General features: G+C 41.9%; 1 protein-coding gene across 13 annotated transcripts in view; it reads right to left on the bottom strand.

Annotated features, from left to right (window-relative positions):
* LOC104323056 (potassium voltage-gated channel subfamily KQT member 1) overlaps window positions 1–24,677 on the bottom strand; it is a 517,159-nt gene that overhangs the window by 105,623 nt on the left and 386,859 nt on the right. Inside the window, exon 17 of one of the 13 annotated variants that reach the window (XM_069806851.1) lies at window positions 4,696–7,501. The exons of 9 other annotated variants lie outside the window; for them this stretch is intronic. In XM_069806851.1, the coding sequence (XP_069662952.1) occupies window positions 7,229–7,501 (273 nt within the window). In that variant the 3' untranslated portion in view covers window positions 4,696–7,228. Of the gene's footprint in view, window positions 1–4,695; window positions 7,502–23,248; window positions 23,818–24,677 lie in introns of those variants that run through there. 3 more of the 13 variants (XM_069806839.1, XM_069806836.1, XM_069806850.1) reach the window with 3 other exon arrangements.

Raw genomic sequence — 24,677 nt, 5'->3', positions numbered from 1 at the left:
CATGGGATGGATGAATTGTCTTGGTGACTATATATGTCCCATGAATGTCGACTGGACGGTCTGGGACTGTCTGTTTTTATACTGTTACTTCAGACTCTTAAGTAAGTTGCATGGACTAGCTGACTGCTCCAGGACAGAAGCATGAGCACAGCTATACTTTTTTCCTGCTGGGAAATGGACTGTGGGACTTCTAAATTTTTAAGTTAGCCTGAAAATGAAAATAATTGTTGTGGGTTTGTTTCAATTATTTATTTTGTAATATTTTCAGGAGAAAATGTCCATGAAGCTGTTTTTCATGGTGAAAGTTTTACATATTCAAACCAAAAGAAATTAAGAACTTGAACTTAACATGACAAGGTGCTTTAGAGTGTGTGTTTTTTCTGTTCTCTGTATGGCAGTGTGGCTTCAGTAAGAATTTGTGGCTTCTGGGAAGCTGGCACTTCTGAAAACCAAACACCCTTGTTTGTCCCCCAAACCAGTCGACAACATAAGGAAAATCACTATTCACCCAACGTACCTCTACACTGATATGAATAAAACTTCCAAAATGGAGATCCTATGCCAGTTTATGGGAGCTATTAAAAGGGTGTTGAGTTTTTTACGCTTACTGGGAAATGGAGGGAGGCCACCCAACTCATTTCACAAAGGCTGCTACAAATCCTCCAGTCAGTAAAAACTTCCAGTCATCCAGGGCTGGATTTGAACTGGCAACCCCGATGTAAAAGCTGCTGTATCCCTTCGTCACTCAACCCCTCTCTCCCCAGTTTTTACGGTCAGCAGGTGTGTGTGTAGGAGAGACTGTGGGCTCTCATTTCATTTGTTTCTCCTGATTTATGACATAATATCAGTTAGGCAGGCTTCATAAAGTTGAAGGCCAGGAGGGCCAACTCGATCATCTACTCTGACCTCCTCTGTAGCACAGCTCATTAAGTTTCACCCGGACACCAGCATATTAAACTCAAAGACGAAAGTGAGACTACAGCACCTTAAGTACACAGGGGATTAAACTATGTGCCACAGACGGAAAACAGGAGAGATGAAAAGTCATCACTGCCCAAGACCTCTGCAGTCTCAAAGAAGAAGAGAGTTGAGAGAAGTCCAGCTGATATCATGTAGAAAGAGGGGAGAGTCCCCAGATCAAAAACAATGAAGCAAGAAAATCAAGAGTGAGAGCAAAAGAGCAGCCAGAAACTTCTGCCAGCCTGATCTGGGGGAAAATCATATCTTAAGTCCAGATATGTGGTCAGCAGAGCCCTGGATATGACAAAAAGAAACAGCAGCAGAAATACAGGAAATAAAACTCCACCATTGCAAGATCGCTCTTCTCTTTCCTTCTCCCTTCATGCCTTTGAGGAAGGCCAAAAGGAAAAAAAAAAAAAAAGGCAAAAGGCTGCCTTGTACGGCTAATGTTAGATTTGCTTTGTATAAAGGTTTAGAAGGGCACTCAGAGACGTTGGGCATGTGATGCTGAGAAGTGATGAGTGTAATGTCATTTCAAGATGAGAAGCTAAAGCGTGGGGAAAACCAATCCTCAGAACAAGCCATGACACTAGGACAGCTCTCTTGAGCCCGGACTTTCCTGAGTAGGAAACAACTGACTAACAAGGATCATACATGGAATTAATTTACTGTCAGAGTGGGGGCAAAAATGATAGTTTTGTTTTGTTGGTTTTATTCCATCAGGGCAAAAGCATCACTGGAGAAAAGCCAGTCCAAGCTCCACAGTTTTTAACAAACTAAGAACGGGACAAGAGACAAGCATTGCAAGCAAATACAAAGATTAAAGCAAAGTTTGGTGGACTTTAGCATCCTGTTTCTTTCAACTGTGTAAAAGTTTTAGGGAGAAAACATACAACAATGCCTTCCCCGGAATTATTAGGTGAAATATTAGGGTTTTTTAACAGGTCAAAATTCTCAGCCAATTTTATTCTTCCATTTTCATATTAAAAGGCCAGGTGCCGCAGCAGCACTGTCTGTTGCTGCCAAACAGCATGGTGTGACTTCACTTGTGCAACTAATTTTACTGATTTTAATGGGATTTCTCAAGCAAGTAAAATTGCATGCATACTTAGGTATTTTTTCGGATTCAGATTAAGGCTTTGCCTTTGCAGAGAGTGAGAGAAAGAGAGCCTGTCTGTCTTACCTTTGCATTTGCCTCATGTTTTCTTAGGTTTATCCATGTCATACTACTGAATCTGAATCACGAGGGACTTCAAGAAGTAAAACCACAGTATATGGGGTATATTGGGTAAGTATATTCAAAAGAGTGGAGAGTATAGTGTTGGGTGGCTGGTTCATACAGGTGTCTGAACAAAGTCATGGAAGGCATGTCCCACAGATCAGCTTGTCTAATAGCCCTGGATGACACAGTAAGTAATTTTTCATCTAATATTTCCAAGTTTCCCCTTCTGGTCATTTTCTGAATGTTGTGGATATAAGGAACAGAACTATCTCCTCTCATTGTCTATCTAACATATTTCTCTTTGGCTGCACTACCTTCAGGGAAAATACACTTTTGTGGACACCATCATCAACTAACTCTTGTATACTGAATAACTACAAGGGATAAAAGCCCTTATTAAAAAAAAAAAAAAAAGAAAAGAAACAGGAACACCATAAAATGCTAGCATAAACTGAGGATTTTACAAGATTCTGCATACAAGTATAAAACCAAGTTCTCTGGTGTAATGATGTCACCTGCACATACAAAGCGATTCATACAGCTCCTTTTGCACCAAATTCTCTCTTGATATCTTTCTATGTGCCACAGAAACTTTGTGCTCCCTCCACAAACGCTGGGAGGGAGGGAAAAAATTAAGAGAGCTGTGGGGAGAGACTGGAAGGGAAAACAAGAAAATGCTCAAGGTTGTTTTAAAAAACTAAAAGAGAGAGGGATGCAAAGTGCTGGAAAAAATGTCTAGAAGGAAAAAGTGTAGAAGTGGAAAGGAAAGAGGAAACTCAGCAAAATATGTACAAGTCAGAGACCAGCAAGCCAGGTTTTCAGCTGGGGTAAGCCAGTCAAACTCAGCTAAAGTGAGTGGAGCTGAAATGATTTCTAGCAGGTGAGGTTCTATCCCATTTTGTTACGTTAAAGAAATAAAGAACAGGAAATTTACTTTATAGAGAACTCACGAATTAAATGTGATTTAGCTGGCTCCCAGAAAAATTCAGCAAGAACCCTGCTAAGGCCCACTATTCTATATATGTTATTCAATTAGTCTCATTATATTTTAGAAAGCTTGGTGTTCCTACACTCGGGGTGGATCCTAAGGATGCCCAAGAAGATCCAGATGTGAAGCCTGGGATTCTGAATGTGTCCAAGTACAACAGGGAATATCTGAAGGCAGACTGGGATTTACCTACTGCATCTACACATTCAACACAGGTCACCCAACTTTTCCTAAGCCTTCGTGTTTGAATTGCAGAGTCCTCGAGTTTATCACAGCAGGCAGAGAAGGCAGCAACACATGCAGTAAATCACAGCCTCTTGTTAATTGCTATCCCAGACCACTAGAAAGTTTGAGAGAGCTGCTAGCCCAGCTTTGGAAGACAGATCTATTTGGTTTGACACAGAACAAATCATAAATCAAACAAAACAACCCCCCATAATTAAGCCTCACGTAAGGTTGCCTTTCTTGAAAAGCTGGAATAGTCAAGGCTCAAGCCAGCTGTGTCCTTTGGGGTGGCGGGGAGGACTCCAGAGTCCCCCTCCCACACGCAATCTCTCCTTGCTGCACTGTGGCAGCCCTCCATCCATCTGGAAATGCTCTGAGGTTCGGAGGAAGCTCGAGAGGACCAATGTGCAGCGCTCCTTCTCACAGCCTAGGCAGCTATGCCAGGGACCAAGTTCAAGACCTAAACAATGCCCTGCTTGGCTAGTGGTTTGGATAGAAAAATTAATTTACAGCCGAATTGTGGAGGAGGGGCCAAATTCCAAAGAGCACTGAAGTCTCTGGAAGCTTGGCTGAAAAATTAGTAGCGCTGCTGCAGCAGCTGAGGTTTCCACTTGTTGCAAACAGCAGCAAAACTTGATGGCCACGTACACAGGTAGCCCAAACTGACCTGCACATCCCACTGTAAGCTGTCACTGTGGGCACCAACCCGGAACGGAGTGTGCGGTGAGGCTTTTCACCATGACTACAGTTAAGGTTAGGTCTCCTTGCTGATCTAAGCGGTGGGTGTTTAAAATGAAGAAAACACTGAGACGCTAGGAGCTGTAGTGCATTACGTCTGACTGTAACACGTGGAAACACTTCTTCATATTAAACATGAGAATGGTTGCAAGCAGGTCTTTTCCTGGAGGCTAAGTGCAAATTCTCCAGCTCCTGGAGAAGAGCCAGTATTTCTCCGAGGCAAGCAGGAGCGCCTGGGGCTATCATATACCACATCTACAGTTCAGTGTCTCGCTGACTTCTCCATCTCGGTACATTTAGACAGTAGAAGGACTGTTGAATTGCTATGCTCAGGAAAAAGTCTGCACCAGTCTGGAGTAAGGGGAACCATCCAGCACTGGTTTTAGTACTTTTGAAGTAGACTGTGACACCCAGCCCTCCACACGGAGCCTGTGGCCACTGTGACATGAAGCACTGGGAGCAATGGGAGGGGAAGATGCTGAAGATGCTTCCCTAAAGGAAGGGGAGATGTTAATGGTTTCCTGGGGGGAAAAAAGAGCTGTTTCAACAACAAGAAAACCCCTTGGGATTTTAGAAGGGCGCAACACAGATCACAGGCCTATTTATGCTGTGTCCAATGAATATTTCTGAAGAACTTTCAAAAGCTTTATTTCCCTTTTTTACCTAGATTCTCTATTACCTTCAAGAAGATGCACCTTTCCACAATAAAACAGAGCACAATCAATGTTGCCAATTTAATCTGACTTCCCATGTTTTGCGATAAAAGAAGAGGTTTTGAATCTGCCAAGGTAAAAAAACCCAACACATTCTTGTCTCTGAGTGCATGGCTACTAAAAATAGATCCTGACTACCTCCCTCATTCATTGCTCTCAAAAGGTGGGGGGCTGTGCACGCAGCCATCACTTGCAAAAGGTGTGCCAAGCCCGTTCAAAGGAAGTGGCTCGTTAAATAAAACTTTACAGCTAAAAAGCTAAAAATAAAACTTCAGTTCTTCTCAAGTATCTGGCTTAATATTCTCTCTGTTATTCTTCTTATTCTGATGATTCTTCCTGTTATTTGTACAGCTGAGCCAGTGTTTCCAGGCAATTCACAAAGTTACTCGGAAAGCTCAAGTGGGACATGAGGTATTATGAACTGCAATTTTGATCCTCATTTACACTACAGCTTCATTTACACCCAATTTTAAAGTCTCTTTACATTCAAAGAGGTATGAAAGGGCTTTTTTTTGCAACAGTATCAAGGGTTTTTTACATGTATCATTATATTATTATTATTAATTTAATTATAATCTCTCCTAATCAAGTTTTGGAGTTTTCCAAGAAGAACTCAATTCTTGGTAAAATTCCACAGAAATCAAGGGAATAATAAAAAGAATGATTTTGGCCATTCCTATTATTTTTAATAATTTTTCTACTACGTGAAAGAAAACCTGAGGAGTGATATAGTGCAAATTAGGTTACTTAAAACGGGTTCTTTCTGAACTCTATATGCAGGAATGCTATCGACTTTTGCAGCCTTGCAAAAAAAAAAAAAAAAGAGTTCTCAATGATAGTGATTCACTTCATGATTCAGTATTTAATCATATTTCTCTCAGGTAAAGATAAGATTATTAAAAGACTTTTCAGCATAAAGGCAAGATATTTCTCCTTCAGAAACTGTGGGGTTTTTAAGGGCAGCCTTTCAGTTAGTAGTGTAGTTGCAAAGTTAATCTAAACACCTTCTCATTACCCATGACCCTCCCACACCTGGTTTCAGTTGACCAGAATATCAGTTATGCTCTTGCCTTTCATAACAACTAGGAAAAACACAGGAAAAGAATGTTTAATGTAATCATATACATATATTCTTGTAAGTAAAATAATTTCATGCCAAGTAAGGTATTTTGCTACTTGAACACTGCACTAGTATTTTATTTTAAAACTTTACTATAGATTAAAAGAGAGATTTGAAACTGAGTAATGCTTTTTTTCTGTCCAGTTTTCATAAGCATCCTTTTACCTCTCTGCTTTCTGCACCTTTCTCTGTCTTCCCCCCCTCCACCTTTTCTTGGCTGTTGCAAATGTACATTCCCTTAACATGAGAACCTCTCTTAATGAAAGCTCATGAAGACTTTTCAAACTATTATTTTCAGAGGGATAGATCAGGTCCAAGAAGCATGCCTGTACATGTGGAGATTTTTGTTTCAAGACAGTATGACAGACGTCGTATATTTGAAGGTAGTCATAGGCTGAATTGAGCTCACCCCATATAATCCACTAACATTTTCATTGTAAGGGATGACATCATTTAAAATGGGCTTTTTATACCAGGAGCAGGGCTGATTCAGAGCATGCTGAAATCAGTAGGAGTCTCTCTACTGACTGCAGTGAACTTATGATTGAGTCCTTTAATACCATCTGTAGAAGACAATTTCAAGGCATTCCTTTCATTTAAAAACCTCAAACACCCTCTGGTGCACAGCAAGGCTTTTAAGAAGCCTGCATGTATCCAGTGGGCATGGCAGCCTACCTGCTCACTGTGTGTTCCAAAGCCCTGCAAATTGCCCTCAGTGTTTGTTTGTGTAAGAAATATCATAATAGTCATTGTACCATTTTGACAGCTGAATGCAGAGACCCCTCGAATCAATAAAGTATTGCTGATGTGCCAGAGACTGAAAAGCCTTTGCTTCACTTTGACTTTTTATTCCTACCAAATTGCCATTCACATTTCAGTAAAATTAAATATCCTTCTGTTTAGGTGCCAGCAACTGATGGGAGCAGTAAAAGAAGTTAATTGAAAGCTATTGGCTGCAATACTCAAGCAAGATGAAAAAAAAAAAAAAAGAAAAGAAAAGAAAAGAAAAATTCCTGGTTTCCTAAAAGTCCTGTAGCTGTGACACAGAGTTACTTAGGACTATAAAATATAAAAACCTCATGTTCTATTCTTGGGATGTTCCATTGCGCTGACTCTTTTTTCCACTCAAACTACTCTTTTGAGCTTATAGCAGTCTGTCTAAATCACCGTTTATGTCAGGTGGCTCCCGATACTGTACAGCTCACTGCTCCTACTTTTCTCTCTCTCACACGAACTAGCGCAGGGCCAGGTATCGTCCACCCTCACCCACAGTGAGAAAGCTCTTCCCTCCCAAGTATTCCTGTTTGTAGAACCGCTGATGGATCCCTTTGGGAGAAAAGGGGATGGGGCCAGGCCCAGAGCTGCGCACAACCTCGATCCAAGCAGCAGGCAGATGAGGAGGGGGGTTTGGGGCAGGCTGGGGTGGGGGCTGCAGCTGGGGAGAGGTACCCACGGCTCCCACCAGCACTGATGCTTTGTTCTGGCTTCGTTACATCTGGCACGTAGGATGGAGGCGCTGGAGAAAAGCCATAGTGCTGTGGGGGGAAAAAAGTGAAGCGCATGGCAAGCGGGAGGTGAGAAACTAACTGGGGAGAAGGAAGAATGAAGCCCCTCTAGCCCCCTCCCAACAAACGGAGAGCTCTCAGGCCTTTAAGGTCCTATAATTAGCTGCTGCACCCTCACGGAGCACCTCTGAAGCTGACTGTGCATAGGCGAGTCCAGGATCCAACCCCAACCCTGCAGCCCACCAGACTAAGCATTTAACTCAGGAGAGCGCTATGTCCGCTAGCAAAAGTTTGCAAGATGGGGTCCAAAGCAAGCGACTTTACCAGAAACAGTTTTAAACCACGTGAGGAATGGGAGCAGGGAAGACAGCAGAATGGGAAGGCAAAGCAGAAGGGACCCAAACCTGCGTCCAAACCTATGAAGTTTTGGGATACCTAGCAGTTGAGCAGCAGGTGACTGCTTCCAGGCCTTTCGCTACCTTTGCTCACTGCTGGTGTGACCCAAGGCTAAGGAAGATGCCCACGCTAATGGAGCCAACTCCGGTCTCTTTTTTGTGCTTTTATTTCTAAATACAACCCCTTTGTCACCATAGAGTATTACAACAAAAATAATTTCTAAATCAAACTTACAATTTAGCACAGATACTGTTTCTTTCTTTCTTTGTTGTACTTCACTTATCACAAACTTGGGTGGACTTGACCCCTTCTTCTTCTCCACATGTACAAGACAGTGTATTTGGGATTTCCCCGTAAGATCCACCTTACAGACCGGTCCATACAGATCCCGCCACTCCTAGTCTGTCTCTGATGCTAGTCAGCATCAAAGTTGTCTGAGGAGAGCTCCAGAAATGTTGCAGAAGGCAGCCGTGCTCTGGGTTTACTGTTCCTTTCACTTCTTAGGTCTGTCTACAGAAACTACAATTAGCCACATACATAGACTAATCCCTTCTTTGAATAGCGCTAAATTCTCACCTCAACAGCTTCCTGCAGCCATGAATCCTGTAGTCTAATTACACACCCTGTGAGAAAGCGTTTCCTTTTATCAGTTTTGAATATGTTGCTTTTCTGTTTCATTGTCTCCTGTTTCTCATTTTTTCAGACAAAGTCCCATTCTGAGCAAATAACTTAAAAGTCCCGAATCAGCTCTTCACTTACAAGACATACACAGACTGAAGAAAAGTTTCCCTCCTTCTCCTCGGGGCTTTCTTTGCATGAATTTTGGGTTGTTCTGGCAATGTCCGGTGTCTGCTGGGTGACTTGTGCTCATATAATCTGGACTACGTAAGAGGGTTTTTTTTTGGTTTGGTTTTGTGGGTTTTTTTAATTCAGTACTTGCCTAACTGAACAGAGTAGAAACAGGTACCTGACATGAGATGGACTGATCTCACTTCTAGCCACTTATCTGTAATATTCTGGTTTATATGAATACTGCAAATCCTTGAGAGCTTCTTTGGCCTCCGTACAGCGAAGACTCCTAGCTAGACTGGTGGTGAAAAAAACCACAGGAATTTGCAAGTTTTGGATCAGAAACAGCCAGAGAAATAAGCTCTTCACAAACTGAAGGCTTTGATGCTGTCAAGCCTTAAGTCACTCAGCACATGCAGCTCCAGCTGCACCAGCCCTGCGTTCGCGTGGCCAACTGGGCGCCCAGCTGGGTTATTTCTTACTGGCGGCTCTTCCTGATGCCGGGCAGCCTTGCGGCACAGCCTTGCGGCACAGCTTTAGCCCTACTCCGGGCCTTGCACGGCCACGTTTGGCTCCAGCTGGTTGTCGCTGGAGCTAAAAGGCAGCAGCCCCTGGTCACTTATCCCTTCTGTCCATCCCACCTTTCGCTAGGTTAGAAAATCGTGAGTGGATGGGGTGATGAAGGATTTTTCTGCTGGCTCTGGGGGGGGTTTACGCTGTCCTTCTGGCTGCGTTGAGCTCTCTGGGCTAGGTAAAGCGGCAATAAAAACTACCCACTGAACAGATGCACGGTTTCAGAAATGTTACCTTCCTTCTCACTTCTCCTTTCCTATGCAGAACTGATAAAGTCGAAGCAGAGGTTAGTAAACGTCGTGACAGGCCCATAACTCAAAATGTATGGAGCTTGTGCAATGGCTACGCAGCACAATTAAGTTCCTTGTGAATGACATGTAGCATTAATCATGAAAGATATGAAAACTCTGCATTCACTGTCATAAAAATAAACATGCTGTGACTAGACAAGCCAGTTGTGCTACCGTTATGTACTTTGCTGTTATAATCCAAGACATCTCTGTCGCCAGAACTGAGGCTTGCTGCTGAATAATCTGGCCACTGCAGAAATACTGATTTCTGTTTGACTAGTATTCAGTCTGGCAGTTCAAGCTTTCTTTGGACTGGGCTGCTGCTAAGCTGTTTTTTTGTTGGTTTTTTTTTTTGTTATTAAGAGAGAATTAAAGCCTGGAAAATTTAGTTCCTAGTATCACTACAAATTATTAGGCAAAGCTGGTTCTGAATTCTGGGCAATCAGTGTGATCTCTGAAATGTCCCAAGGGCCACTGTAATTTCTATGTGTAATACAGGGGTTTTGTTAAAATGTAATAGGTTCCATCAACAACAGTTGCCAGAAGTCCTGCAATTTCAAGTACGAATTACAGACCTTATGTCTCCAAGGAAGGACAAGGCAAGGAGATTTGACACTAAAGCTTTCTTAGGTCTGTCTCCAAATGAGCTTGTTACCATTTTATGTATGATACAATCTGTTAAAACCCTATATTAAAGTATTAAGGGCACATCTCAATGAGGCACCAATGGCTGTTAGCCAACTTGCTACATAATTCCATTTAAAAATTACTGTGAATATTTGTCTAGTTTTATTCCTATAGCTCTGAAGAGTCCAAGACTATTTGATATACTCCCAGGTTGTGCATTGAAATGTCCAATATTACATTAAGAGTTAAGATGGATAAGCTTGTTATTATAAGGTAAATTCAGGTGTGAACTTGCAGCAGTACAGTAACTGTTGTGCACACGTGGCAGCTTGTTTAGCTGTCTGTACCTCAAATTACTGAAGATCAGCCTAATTAAGTGAAGGACTTTTCCAAAAAACAAAGACAAACTGCATAATCCTTTATACAGAATCAGTAGCCACTATGGATTTGTAAAATGATCTAAACAGCTTGTTTACAAACAAAGAAGAAGATTATAGCTTAATTCAATATAACTCCTTTCAAAGAAGTTTGTTTTAAATAATGTTATGCTCATTCAAGTACACTGCTACCTACTTCCCTTTTTGACCCCAGCAAACACAGGCTCAGGTCTGGATGGACTACTCTTGGGATTATGAGAGAAAGAAATCCCTTTTTTTCAAGATGGGTTTCTTAAGAGACTGTACAGGAAAGGGGGACTGGAAAGAGGAATTGACGATCTGTGACAACGGAAAAGAAAAGCTTTATATTATAAATCGAGGAGCAAGGCCTGGAGGAGATGTATGTGGTCTCCATGCCTGGTCCTAGTCCACAGAGCACACTTGATAAAGGGTATTACAGTAGCTGAGACAAGGAAAGATAGATGGACAGAGCATAAGGATGAGAAGAGCAGCCAGGCAGATGATAGTAAGTGATAGGTATGGTCAATGGGAAGTGGAAATAAAATTTTGTACAGAAAAGACAGGACATATCTTGAAATGAAGAAACCAGAACATCTGGTGCAGGACATCAAACATATCATTGCAGGAATAACCCAAACCTGGTCTAACTATGGTTGGAATAGGGGTTATGATCAAAACGCAGTTGCTGGAATTACTTGCTCTTCCATGAAAACACATGTAATGATAAAAGCCATGGGTAACCCTGTACATTAACAGAGAAATAACATGGATAAACAGAAACAAAACTGTGACTATCTGGTCACCATCATTTCAAACGGGAAAAACTTGGGCTACAGGCTGGAGTCACATTTTGGGATGAATAAAGGTCTATGTAATGCTAGTAGAGACAGAAACATTTCTGAGCATTGTACTATGTTGAGATACCATAACTTTCCAGAAATATGTTGGAGAACAAATTCTACCAATAATCTTAGAGACCAAAGGTTCCTGGCAGGGGTTTGTTTCACAGCTACTCTTGTGGAACGAGCAAAAGGAGATGCTATCTTATTTTTGGTTTTGGTGGGTACTCGAGGAAATGATAGACAAACAGTTCAGAGAAGTAAGCTTAGCTTGAATGTTCATGATTCAATCCACCTTAAACTTAGGAGAAGGAAAAACAAACTAAAACTATAAATAAAGAAGGAAAAACTTCAATGAACTTAGGGAAACAGTTAGTGACACAAACTGGTCTGAGAATTTCTAGGATTTGAACATGCAGGAAACCTAGACTATCTTTGAATTAAGGTACACAAAGTTGTCTGAAACTTGTGTCAGACTGGTGTCTGGAGAAGGATTTCACAGCTAACCCTATCTCAAAACAGGATAGCAAAAATAAGAGATCCTCCTAATATGCAGAAAAAGATCCATCTTCAGAAAAGATCTGTCAAAGAAAAACTGTGTCTTACAGCTGGAGAATTGTAGGGCTATTGTGAAAATTTCCCATTCAACGTCTTTCAGAAAATTCAACTGCCTCAAAACAAATGGCAAAGGGCTCCTCAGCCATATGAATAGAAACAAGAAAAGGGAAAATAAGTATAAACTTCTGAGCTTAAAAATAAAGTAGGTATAAAAGAAAACAAAACAGAACTAAAACTTGGCCATAGTGCCAAGGCAGGAGAGGAAATGGAGCACAGATTTGGACAGCGTAAAGAACGTGGAGGTATTTTCTAAACTTGCATGCTTGCTGTGTTTCTGCCTTTCAGTGTGGTGTATCAGATACAGGAATGGGTTAAAGTCTTGTCTTGGCCTAAGAGAGGAGAAGTCTGGAGATACTTGAATCTCCTTGTTTTACTTGGAGTGGGACAAACCATCAGGACTGAATAGCACATTACCTGATAGAAAACACTGTTCTTCAGAGACAACGGCAGCACCATCCATTTGACATTAACTTTCAACGTGTATCCCTAGCATAAAAGGAGTCACTTGAAGGACAAGTTACAGGAGGAGGAGAAGCAGAGAAGAGCTAGACAAGCACACGCAGAGGCACACACAGACGCTGACACTTGTCCTGGGGGGGTTTTCAAGGCCCATGAACAGATGTTGTCTGACTGTCAAAGACCTTGCTAAGATGGTTTCTCACCTGAGAATTCTGCGACTTTGCCGGATGACCAACGAACATAAATCAATGGGAGAAAAGTTATCTGGCCTAGCTGTGATGTCATTCTGACTCCTGATCTGCCCTGAGGGGCCTGTGTCAATTTGGGTTTCTTTCTGGTGGGGCCAATGGAAATAGTATGCTGTGACAATCAGAGCAGAAGCAGCCAGGCCCACAAGGACTGAAAGCTGCAGCCAACTCCAAGAGTTATGTGAGGAGGTTGTGTCAGGGCTAGGGTCAAGAGAAAGATGCGTCTTTGTCACCAATGCACAATAGGGATTACCACGTTGGAGGTGGAAGCAAAAACATTCCTGCGCTCTAGTGAAAGGATTAGCTTTTGGACTGATCTCTTCAACTATTTTCCTGAATGGTCTTGGCACAATAATTGGAATGCACAGGAACGCATTAATCAAACTTTTTGATGAGAATTTGGGATATTGCCAGTACAGCAAAGGATCAAACTGTCATACATGAAGAACTGAACTATTAGAATAAAAGAAGTGTAGTAGGTCATGCACTTATGAACTAATGGTAACAGTTTCTGGAAAAGGCTAGGAACTCTTCAGTTGGAAAAGTTCAGGAAAAAAAAAGCTCAGGGAAGCTTGAAAATGCTGTCAATACAGCATGACCGGGAGCCACCGTGTGATGCAGCTATGAAAAAGATTGCTGTAATCCCATGATAACTATTTCCCCTCAAAACAGGAAAGTGTTCGTATTGCTGTAGAGGGCAGGGACAACTTTTTTTCCGGGAAACCTTGTACTGTTCTATTCACCCATGCTTAAAAGAGAGGAAATCAAAATGGGACAAACACACAGACTCATTAACGATGCAGTTTCCACATCACGGTGAACTGAGTCCCGCTTGGTCTCACACCCTTTCTTGTGTTCATGCAACTGTGTGGTGAACCACAACAAGAGAGGAAAAATCTTTTGAGGCAGAGATTACCCTTAAAGATTTGAGGATATAGTTCTTGTAGAACACATAATACTTAAAGACATGGTATTTAATTTCCTTTTTAAGAATTTAAATATATAAATGGATTTTTAGGGATATTTAGCTCCCATTATTTTAGTAAGAACTTCAAGTGTTCAAAATACTAAAAAAGCACCTTAACTGCCATTTTTCCAAACATGCTCAGCAGTTAAAACCAATGGCAAACTGTTAAAGAGGTGAACTTCCACCAAGGAACTGAAAACAGTTGGGTTTCCAGAAGTGCCTTGTACCTCCCAGGTTTTCTCTTCAGAGGGATATGGAGCCCTGGAAAGAGCTGAGCAGAGACAACTTCTGACACTCTGGCCACTTCAGACAGCTGTGTTAAGTGTGCCTTTATGAAAATTTGGCCCTTCATTACTACAGCAACCTGCAGGGGAACTCCTGGATGCTGACTTCTCATGAAAATTTGGTGCTTTAATGGATTGTCTGGGTTAATAAAAGCATCAGTAGTCCTTAATCAGGACTCACCTGATGTCTGTCTTCATATGATATACAGTAACATGTGCACAAATAAATCATATGCATCAGTGAGGGTGAATATTGTAGCACTACAGAAGACAGCAGCTCAGTAAAATCTTGTCCATACAGAAGAATGGCAAGGATTTCCGCCAGGGATATTTATACTTGCATTAAGAAAAAGTGTAAAAAGGTTAATGTCCTGATTCACATAGGAACTTAAGCATTACGAGTCCTTTGATTAGCAGTATGGGTAGGAGCGGGGTGCTCATGCTCCCTACAGCATATGCAGAGCATGTTGAGTTACAGCTCGGTGTATTGATGAAGAATACCAACCTGAGCATGGTCCCTTCCCCCAGGCACCCCCTGCCTGAATGAAAGCCACAAGGGCCCTGGTGCTTGGATGCCATTCATAATTGCCCAAACTGCCAAGTCAGCAGGGACCATTCTGGCAGGATTCATACTCCAGATCTGCCTCCTCATGAAGAGCACCTCAAAAACTGAGCAGGAGTCAGTGCTATCTTTGCAAACACAAATCAGGTTCGGGGGAGTCCTTCTTTTATGAGATGTGATGGTGGTTGAAGAGTTGAGCAAGAATTGACAGGTCTGTGATTAGTATGTCTTCACCCTGAGAGAGCCTTTGAGAAGGATTGTCCACTGCCTCCCACCAGGCAAGCGCAAGGGGGCATGAAATGAAATAATCGGTTTGCAGCACAGAAAGAGCACTCCGGGTGGCACCCAGACTGTAGGACTCATTGCCACAAGTCGCTCTCAGTGCCAAATGTTAGCACAGGTTCAACAGGTGATTGGACAAAGACATGGAAGAGAGGTGCAGCAAGAGCTTTGCATTTAATACAAAGATAGCATGTCTGTCTTGGGAAAGATTGCTGGAGGCTGGGAAAATACAATGGGGAATAGCACTACCCATTTGCCATGCACTGACACTCTTCTCCAGGCAACTGCTACTGGGCCTTGCTGGAGACAGGGTAGTGTCCTCGCTGGACCTTTGGTCTGATCTAGAACTGCCATTCTCATGTTCCTTTGGAGCACAATTAAGCTAACTCATCACAAAGAAAACAGTAAAAACTGTCTCTCTCTCTTAGCCATTCAGAGATAAACTCCTTTTCTTTCCTAGAAAATATTGGGCTGTATGGATGAATATGAACTTCAGACAACCAATAACATCAACATGCTAATGGAAAACTCATAGTAACAATTCATTGAGTACGTTAGTCACTTATAATGACTTCTAACTTCTTCAAGGACAACAAGACCTGCAAAAATTTAGACAGATTTTTCCACCCTAAAAGTAGGTCCCTACAGGTAGGCCCCTAATACCGTATTTAAGCTTCTGTCTTTTATTCAGAGGCAGCAAGAACCCAACTATTTCTATTTTCTCCATTTCTTCTGCCTAGTAACTGGTCAGTTGCAATCTATATTAATAAAGTCTGGTCTGTATTAGTAAAGTCTGGACGATTCTTGCCTCCTTAAAGATATCCTGTAATTAAAAGAATGGCTTATGTTCCTCAAAATTGGAGAACACAGAGATTTAAAAGTCTGGACAATGCCTTCTAACCTGGAGATGGAGGATGAGCAAAGAGAAAAATAAAAAGAAGGATATTAGTCATATTGCATAAAAAAGTTGGATGTCTTTTTACCCCTCAAAGATGATAATGACTCAGCTGTTTTCGTCTCAAGTTACAGAATAAAGCTGTTGCTTTAACACTGATTAGCTGTGTACAGCTTGCTTTCTTTAGCCAGATTGCGTATGTGAATGTATTCATGGCAAATAAACCACACCTACAAATGAAATATATGTTTATAGGGTTGATGTTATCTTATGCTTCATAAATAGCGTACCATGCGAACAAGCACTGACAAGATAAAACAAGTGTCCATAAAAATATTTGGCCTGGGAAAACTCTGCTTCTGGATTTAAAAGCTACCTATTGTCACAGCACTGGACACATACTTTCTGAAGCAGTGCCAGCCATACTTTCAAGACCACCATTAAGTACCCATGTTAATGACTGAATTTTTCAAGACTGCAACTCCAGTGTAAGCACTTGAGTAAATGCTGAGCTCTTCGCAAGTGCTGACAACAAGGAGGAGATGCTAGCTGTTGAGTAACTTTTGAAAGTCTGGCCAGAGCTTAAAAGATAAGCAGAGATCATATAAAAATGCAGTCCAATTTATGTTTTAAACACTTGCAACGGTAGTTCTACATATGAACGTTTAGTATGTGAGCATCCCTCTTCAGAGACATTTTGTAGGCACAGTGATGGGGGTGTAAAGAATAAAGAAAATGAGTCCGGCTTGCTTGTAGATGCTCTGTTGGATATTCCCCCCCCCGCCTTGTTTGTGTTTTTCCTACTTTCAGAATATACCTTTTAAACATTAGACAGCTCTGAAATACGTACATTGAGTCACGGTAAAGTTACCCCGCATTCGCTGACCCATGCAATTTCTTTACCTTAAGCCATTTATTGCAGCACTCAACGGAGACTTCTACACAGCAACTGTGATCCAAGCTGGCAAAAGTTTCAGGTGCTGGACTACGTCGTGATACCATAGCCTAAGTGCCTCCCTGCTGATGTAGCTTCAAGCAGGGTTTTCTCTAACACAGAGAGAACTTTGTTTCAGAGCCCTCTCATAGTCACTCCTGCAGATATTAAGCATGGTAGTGTAAGCCCATGGCATGCCTGAGACTCAGCTAGAGGACTACTGTATAAACAATATAACAGTAATGCTATATGTTCGATATAACACCTGGTACTGCAACAGGCCTATTCCCATTTTGTACATGTAGACCAAGCAGGCTGCTGTAATCTGAGAAGAAACATCTGGTTCACAAGCTTTCACTCGTTCTTTTCTAAACTGACCCCCCCCCCACAAGCCCCTCCAAAACCCCACCCCTTCAAATGCCCACGGAAATGTCCAATAATTATCTGCCTTTTCAAAATTAGCAAAGTATCACTTGGTCGTGATTAAGCTCATTTCAAACCTGTTCCTCAGGAAATGCCACTACTACATTCCAAGCAATTCTTCGGGCAAACCCACTTAGCATACAATAATAGAAAAATACATTCGTTCCAGGTGCTTTCTTGGCAGAACCTGACATTCAAATCTGTTTATTCTTTCCACCGCCTCCCAAACTCCCTTCCAATTTTGTTATTCTGTAATCCTCCTGGTTGCCCTGTCTCCTTCTCATGCAAGAGATGGCTGGGGAGGGAAGGAGCTTTAATGAAAGGAGCATGGATCAGAGCCACAAAGTGAATCCAAATATGACCTTTGTTTTCTTATTTTGCAGCTGACCCACATGCACTGTAAAACAGACTCTTCCATAACCACTATCCCATTAAAAAGATATTTAGAGCCTCAAGTATTCTGCATGTTTTCAATGGAATTTATTCTTTTGTTTGCATGCTTGTTTATTAACTAACATTGTGCAAGGTATTGTATAAAGCACAAAGGAGAACATGCTATTTTCTTCAAAGGTCTTGCAGTCTAAGCAGATAGGCAAAGAGCAGAAACAAATACTGCAGCCCATAAAATGCTGGCAGTTATGGCCACAGCTTCCAAAGTAACTTAGACTTCTGTGTATTTGATTTATAAGAAGGTCTGTACTGTGTTTGGTCATTTTCAGGGGGTGGGGATGGGATGACTGGCAGGTGCCCAAAATTAGGTGCATATAGGAAGTCCTGAGCAGAACCACTAAAACCAAATGTGCCCCAAATACTTGATCCCTTTTAAAAGCTTGATCCTGGAATTTTTTATTTCTGAAAGGAAACTTCCATTTCGATAATAGGTGTTCATAGTACCTTTATTACATGGGCTGATATCTGTGGAGCTCTCAAAAGAAATAAGCTTTATCCAGAAGCAATTTTTATCACAAATTAGCTTCCTCTCAACCCAAAAGTCAATGCTAAAAAGGTTTACAGGTTTGGGTTTTTTTCACCTCTGAGTTTGAAGAGGACTTTGGCAATGGCCAAAGAGTCCAATAAAAAGGGACTTGCTATGGAACACAGGAGCACGCCAACAGAGAGATCCAGAGAGGAGAATAATATGATCTTATCAATCATGAGACTAGGATTTTATATTTGAGTAACAGTACAGATCTCAAAGCCTGAGCCACTGGGCTTGCCTCTTACGTGCTATATATTTTATTCTACCTCTTACCTCATTTACCACTGAATCACTTTAGTGCAACCTCTCTTTCCAGGTTACAGTTGTATCAGATTAGGACATCTGCTTCATATTCATCGGAGGTTTTTATTAACAATGCACTTTCCTGAATTGAATTCAAGTCAACAAGGTAATTGTATCTGGAAAGACAATACAGTGTATCTTCCTTCTGTTTTTCATTTAATTAATTTGTGCTGTGGACAAAATCTTATGTGTAAACCCCTCTTTCCTTCCATAGTTTTGCATAACTAATACGGGCAGAGCTTTGCCCTACAAAAGCAGCAATAATACAAATCACTTTTCAGGCTTTCAACCCTCAGAGCACTGTAAAAACATGTCACATCTGTTTCTTTACAATGGAGACGCAACTCTCCTGTCCCACATGACAACTGAAGAACCACTGGACTTAAAACAACATAAGAGACCATTTTAGAACACAGGATATTTTTAATCACGTATTTGCTTTGCTTGTTTTAAAAATCTTGTAAACTCCAAAACCAAATGGATATTTAAGGAGAGATCTATTTAGAGGAGAACTCTAAATTCCCTCTTATCTGTAAAAGGGCTCTGCAGTGCCCATCCTGGTCTTCCAGAGGCCGTGACGGGCCTCCAGAGTAAACACATGCTGATCGTGCTGGAGATCCATGGCATTTCCAATGTTGGAAATATAGGAAGAGAAGATACCTCAGAGAAAATCAAAGAAAAAAATCTTCCAGATACCTTTCAGACCCTCATTTTGCGCACTACAACATTTAAGGGTGCACACAACCATTGAAAAAAGATTATTTTGCAGTTTAAGTAGAAAGTGCTCCATACTGTGAAATAAACTGTATGGTCATTATGGTTGAAAAGTGGTTTGCTGCTTCACAGAACAGTTATGTCCCTAATCCTTTACCAGGAAACACATTTTCAGGGCTAGGACTACATAGAAATGTATTATGTGCACTAACAGATCATCTGTCTACGGGCAAGCCAGATACTGCTCTTCACAGCAGAAGCAGCTGGCTTCCTAAATTAAATACGCATAGTTGTCTGCCTGTAGAAATTGTTTGCTTTCCTGAAGGGCTGACAAGGCAGCAGTTCCTACTGTTTTTTTAAAAAGCTCAGGCCTCCTTCATTTAGCAACCTTGATATAAAATTAGAAAGCTAACTTTAGATACCGGGGTTGGAAGATGTTGGTGGCCTGTAAATAAGATTACGTGTCCAACAGTGCAATTAAAGTTCCAAGGAAATAATTGGTATGTTATCCATCCATCCATCCATCTATCTATCTATACTTACACACCCATACATCCTTGACTACTCCCCCCAACACGTGAAATTAGCACTGGGACCAACCATGAAATACATCTGCCTTGACTTAACTCTGGCCCGTTCTTTCTGAATGCAGTTAGGTACCTAAGCATACTTCTTGCCTATCTACTGGCCTTGAAATTGGAAAATAAATTATATGTGATGCTATTTTGCCCATCCTTGGTTACCTCACTGAGAAGCTCCCCACCCATCTTGGCACCATCTTTTCAAAGACAGGAAGCACAAAATTGTGACCACATAGGGTAAAGGTGGTGCCCCAACAAAGCCACAAGGACTCTAAATTTAAGCCTGCCATAAAAGCTTTGAAAATGATGACACACAAAGAAGGAGAAACTATGGGGAATGAAACACCTTAATTTTGAGAAACCACAACGATCCACCCAGCACTTTTAGAGCTTTGAGCTCTGAGGCATGAATTAACCACAGGCAGAGGCTTTAACCTACCAGACACAGGCACTTATTCTTTGTAACTTTGCAGCTGCTTAAAAAGGGATGGATGTGTCTTACAAACTTAAAGCGGACTCTCAACATGTCTATAGCTGTTTAAAAAAAACAACCCACACTCACAGTCCAGTAGGCTGGGCACCTGCTTCAACATATGCCTGGGATTCCCAAAGGTAAACTAGTGACCCTTCATTCTGGAACGCAAAATTCAGGATACCGTACTGGTACCTGACTTTAGAAAGCTCAGAGCACCCTTGTTCTGCAAAAAAAGTGCTCTGCACTACTTCATCTTGAGCTTGGGTCCCCCCCAAAAGGCATCTGAAATAAGCAGGGTGAAAATCTTGGCCTGGAGTTCGTGATTTCAAAACTCTTGTGGGTTGGCCATGTTCCACAGAAAGGTGCTGACATTGTATTTAACTGTGACTGTAATTAAATCCATTTATTGCATCATTCGTTATTCATTTGTATTCATTAGTCAATTATTGTTATTAATTAAGTGTTCTTTGGATTTCACTTTCATTTGAATAACACTCTTTAAAGGACAAGAAAATGGTATGAGGTGCCTTCTCAAACATGACGCTATCCAGAACCAGCAGTGAGTGGGAAACTATTATGTACATTAAGCTAAGCTCTTCCCTGAATTAGGGAAATGCTGACTAGTGTTTCCTCTGAAGGTATTTTTTGGGGAAACTTTGTGTGCTGGAGAATGTGAATATCAAATTAAATTGAAAATAAAACCCTACTCTCTGGAATCTACTTCCCCTCAAATCAGTCACAGTCTAATCACTGCTTTCCTTGGAGCAACATTGTGTTTTAGTTTGGGGTTTGTTTGGTTGGGGTTTTTTTTATGTGCTCAAAAAACAGGGTGAAATTATAGGAATACAGGGATAGAGGAAATTCAAATGGAAATAAAACATGTGGCATGGCCAAGACACAGTTTATAGCCTTCTGCAGGTTACTGCACTTGCTCTTACATCCAGGATTTGCCAAGGAGCCCGAGGTGTGTCTTTGCTGAAAAACATTAAGAGTCCACTGCCCAGAGCCGTAAGATGAATTTTAAAATCTCAGCCCAGAATCATTCCAAAATTTGTTACAGACACCAACTCTGTGTCCTAGCAACTCTGAATCCCAAATTTGAGGTGATTTTGGTAGCATCTGAGAAGAGTAGCTTTGGGCTAGGATCCAGACGTGCCCTGAGCCCCGCTGGCAGGGAGCGGGCTCTCCCAGAGAGGTGCACTGCAGTGTAACTGGGAGCACTGGTCTCATCTTCGCCCCACCTGCACCCTCTCCCTCTGGCACGCTTTACCTCCGGTTCAGTGCCGTTCAGCTGAGGTGGGAGAGCCTTTCTTTCCTAGTCCTCCGCTGCTCCAGCGGGGCCCAGTAGTTTTCTAGGTCCCTGCAAGGCAGGACCCCAATTCGACCAGTGAGCGAGGCGCTCCTGGGTGAGTCAGATGGCGAGTCTAAAAGCAGACTGAGAAACCTAACCTTATGGAAGACAAAACTCTAGTAGATACCATGGAAAAAAGTTTGAGGATTTCATTCCTGCTCTCTTTATCTGCTCAAAATGTTTTCCTCAACAATTGTCACCTTTTTACTGAAATAAACAGGGGAAGCTCTAGTCCAAAAGTTTTAAAGAGATTTTTCCGTGGGTACTTGTATATACGCATGTGCAAACAAATGCTTTAAAGCAAATGACATCCAGAATCTACATTTATTATTGGCACGTGATGTTACTCCATCTGTCACTCTGACAACAGAAGCAGGAACTCTAATCCATTACAATCTCAAGACATTACCAACTCACTCAAATTACTTTAGAAAGCACAGTAAAATAATGTTTTTCATAGAAATGAGATGTGATAGATATCATTCAGTAGTCAAGAAGGTTGAAGGAGTCTTGTGGTTGCAATTAGCCCGCTACACTTATGGGATCCGTCAAACTATAGAGGAGAAACTGAGCCCAGCTCTGCTGGAGCCAGAGATACACTTTTGGAAAGATGGACAGGAACATGGACAGGGCTCCCATTACAGGGATCTCATTGCCAAGACACAGCCTCAGCTTGAGATAATAAAGGGAGAAGATAGTGGCTTATCTGGCTTACTTTCAAATTTGGGACATTTGCTTCTTTAAGGCATTTCAGTTCTCCAGGAGAGGCTCATGACAGGAGCAGGTTTCTACTCCGCAGGGGATGCCACGGAGAGGGAACCCACCAGAAGCCTTCCAAGGGAGCGTAGTTGGTCGCTGGTCTCTGCTCTGCCTCGAAGCCTGACTTCACAGGAGGAGGAAAGAAGGAGCTACAGGAGGGCAGATTGCCTGGCCTCAAAAGGAGATTTCCAGTATGGAAATGCTGTGCATAGCCTGACTTTGCTGGTTGCTGAATGAAGGGGACTATACAAATAGGCAGGCACACTCACAGACATGTTCTTAAGGGAACATTTACACACCCCTCGTCTTTCATCTAAAACTGTATTTCCATTCCTCACCTTTCAATTACTGAAAAGTCCTAACTTCTGTGACCTCAATAAAAAATTATATTCTGAGACCAAAATGCTGAGTCCTCTCTGGTGAGGGGGGTAGCTGAATCTCGTACATCGTCCTGGAGATGGACTGTTTTTCCTCTGTGCAGTTCCTAAAGGCGGGGTATACTATTAAGAGGCTTGTCTGCAGACATAAGGGCAATAATCTGACTGGAGCCAGTCGGTCCGTGACCTTAAGTGCACCATTTAAAAACCACACCTCAAGCCTTGCCCTCATTCTTACTCCACCCTCTGCAGAACAAATCACACCACTCCAGCTTCATAACTCTGGGAGGCTATTTACCCACTTTGGCTATGGTGCTGTCAGCAGCTTTCGGCAGAACTGAGTTAGACGTTGTGGGATAGCTTTAAGACAAAAATCTTTCTTCTGACTTTTCTTTTAATATTACCTTGAGTGCCTCTCCTTGCTTTTCACGTTTCCCTTTCCTAGCTTGACAGCATGTCTGAATGAGTTTGCATGGAGTTTATCAAGAACAGCATTATGACTAACATATTTTCATGGGTCACAGAACAACTTATATCAATCCAGCTAATTAGCTCTTTTCTGTGGTACTTTTTTTTTACATGAAATATTTATTCAGTTTTTTTATCTACTGGAATTTGTGATGTGCAGACAAAGACATACCACAAAGCGATGCGTTATGAAACCCACAAGCCACTGGTCTTTATTTGTTCACAAAAACGTTCAAAATTAATTTCTCCTAAGGGATAAAAGAGGCAGAGAGAGCAAACTGAAGGAAGATGAAGATAAGGCAGCCTGAAAGAGACAGAGCAAAGCTTTGCCCAACATCTGGATCTGGCACCTCACCCTACAGACAGTCATCTGAATTCTTGCACTTTCAGCCTCTTTGTTACATTACTGGCATTTTAGGCTGACTCCCGTCCATTTCCTGGCAGCTCGGAGAAGCCACAACCTGCCTGATGACACAGGTTCTCCTGCCAAGTAAATCTCTATCAGCCCCTGGAGGGCTGGGCAAGTGCTGCAGCAGGGCTGTGCTCTGTGACAGCCCCTCCAGGCTGTTGGCAGGGGGCTGTGAATCACAGAGTAGAACTTGGTGGCAGGACCAAGGAGCTGGAAGGTCACCCAGCTCATCCCTTGCCCAAGGCAGGTCAGCTGCGTCCCTGTTCTTCCTAGTACAGGTTTATCAAGCCTCTTCTTAAAGATCTCTACAACCCTCCAGGTAATCTAGTCCAGGTCTTCATTTCCCCTGTCATTAGAAAGTGAAGAGTATTTTAGCCGCATATTACTTGCTCCAGTTTATCTTATCGAGCATGCAAATAGAGAACAGAGCATCCTTTTCCTCCTTTTAGCTGTCTTTTATGTACTTAATGGCATCATGCTCCTCCTTCAGTCTTCCCTTTTGCAGGCTAAATTACCAGAGATGAGTCACATTTTTTGTAGGCCATTTCTCTAAAACCTTTGATCATACCCTCTGCTCTCCTCTGCTTTCTCCAGTACCCTGAACTACAGTACCCAGGACAACACTCAAACCCTGACCTAAAGATTTATGAGTGCTAGAAGAAATAGAATGGAAGAATTATTTCACGTGTCAATCAGTCTCTATTCCTGGTTACACATCCCAGGCTGGCATTGTGTTCAGCCTGGATCTAGTACACCACTTGCAAGTTTTTCTCTGCAAAATTGCTGTCTTGCTAACCCGTTCCTATTCCTCATGCCTGCAGTTGATTGCTGCTAAAGTGTAGTTTCTGGCACTTGTTGTTGTTGAAATCCATCCTATATTTTCAGGTCATTTCTATATGATCAATTTAAATTTTAATCCTGTCCTTCAGCACACTTACACTCCCTCCCAAATTGTCATCTGCGAATTCAAGAAGCGTGTTCTCCTCCTCTGTCACCAAGATCATTAATGTAAACATTCCCCAGTATGAGATCTCCTTGGAGTTCCCCAAATAATTTTCCACTGAATACGGTTTTTCACCTAGATTTCCAGCCACCCCTTCGTAGACATCTCCAGGCCACATTTCCTTCGCGGTGTTCATGAGAACAACCTGCCAGACAGAGTCAAAAGACTTGCTTATTGGCTACTTGTCCTCTAGGCATACAGAG

The sequence above is a fragment of the Haliaeetus albicilla genome, chromosome 19 (genome assembly GCF_947461875.1).
Source record: "Haliaeetus albicilla chromosome 19, bHalAlb1.1, whole genome shotgun sequence".
NCBI lineage: Eukaryota > Metazoa > Chordata > Aves > Accipitriformes > Accipitridae > Haliaeetus > Haliaeetus albicilla.
This window is presented reverse-complemented; position numbering and strand designations above follow the sequence as displayed.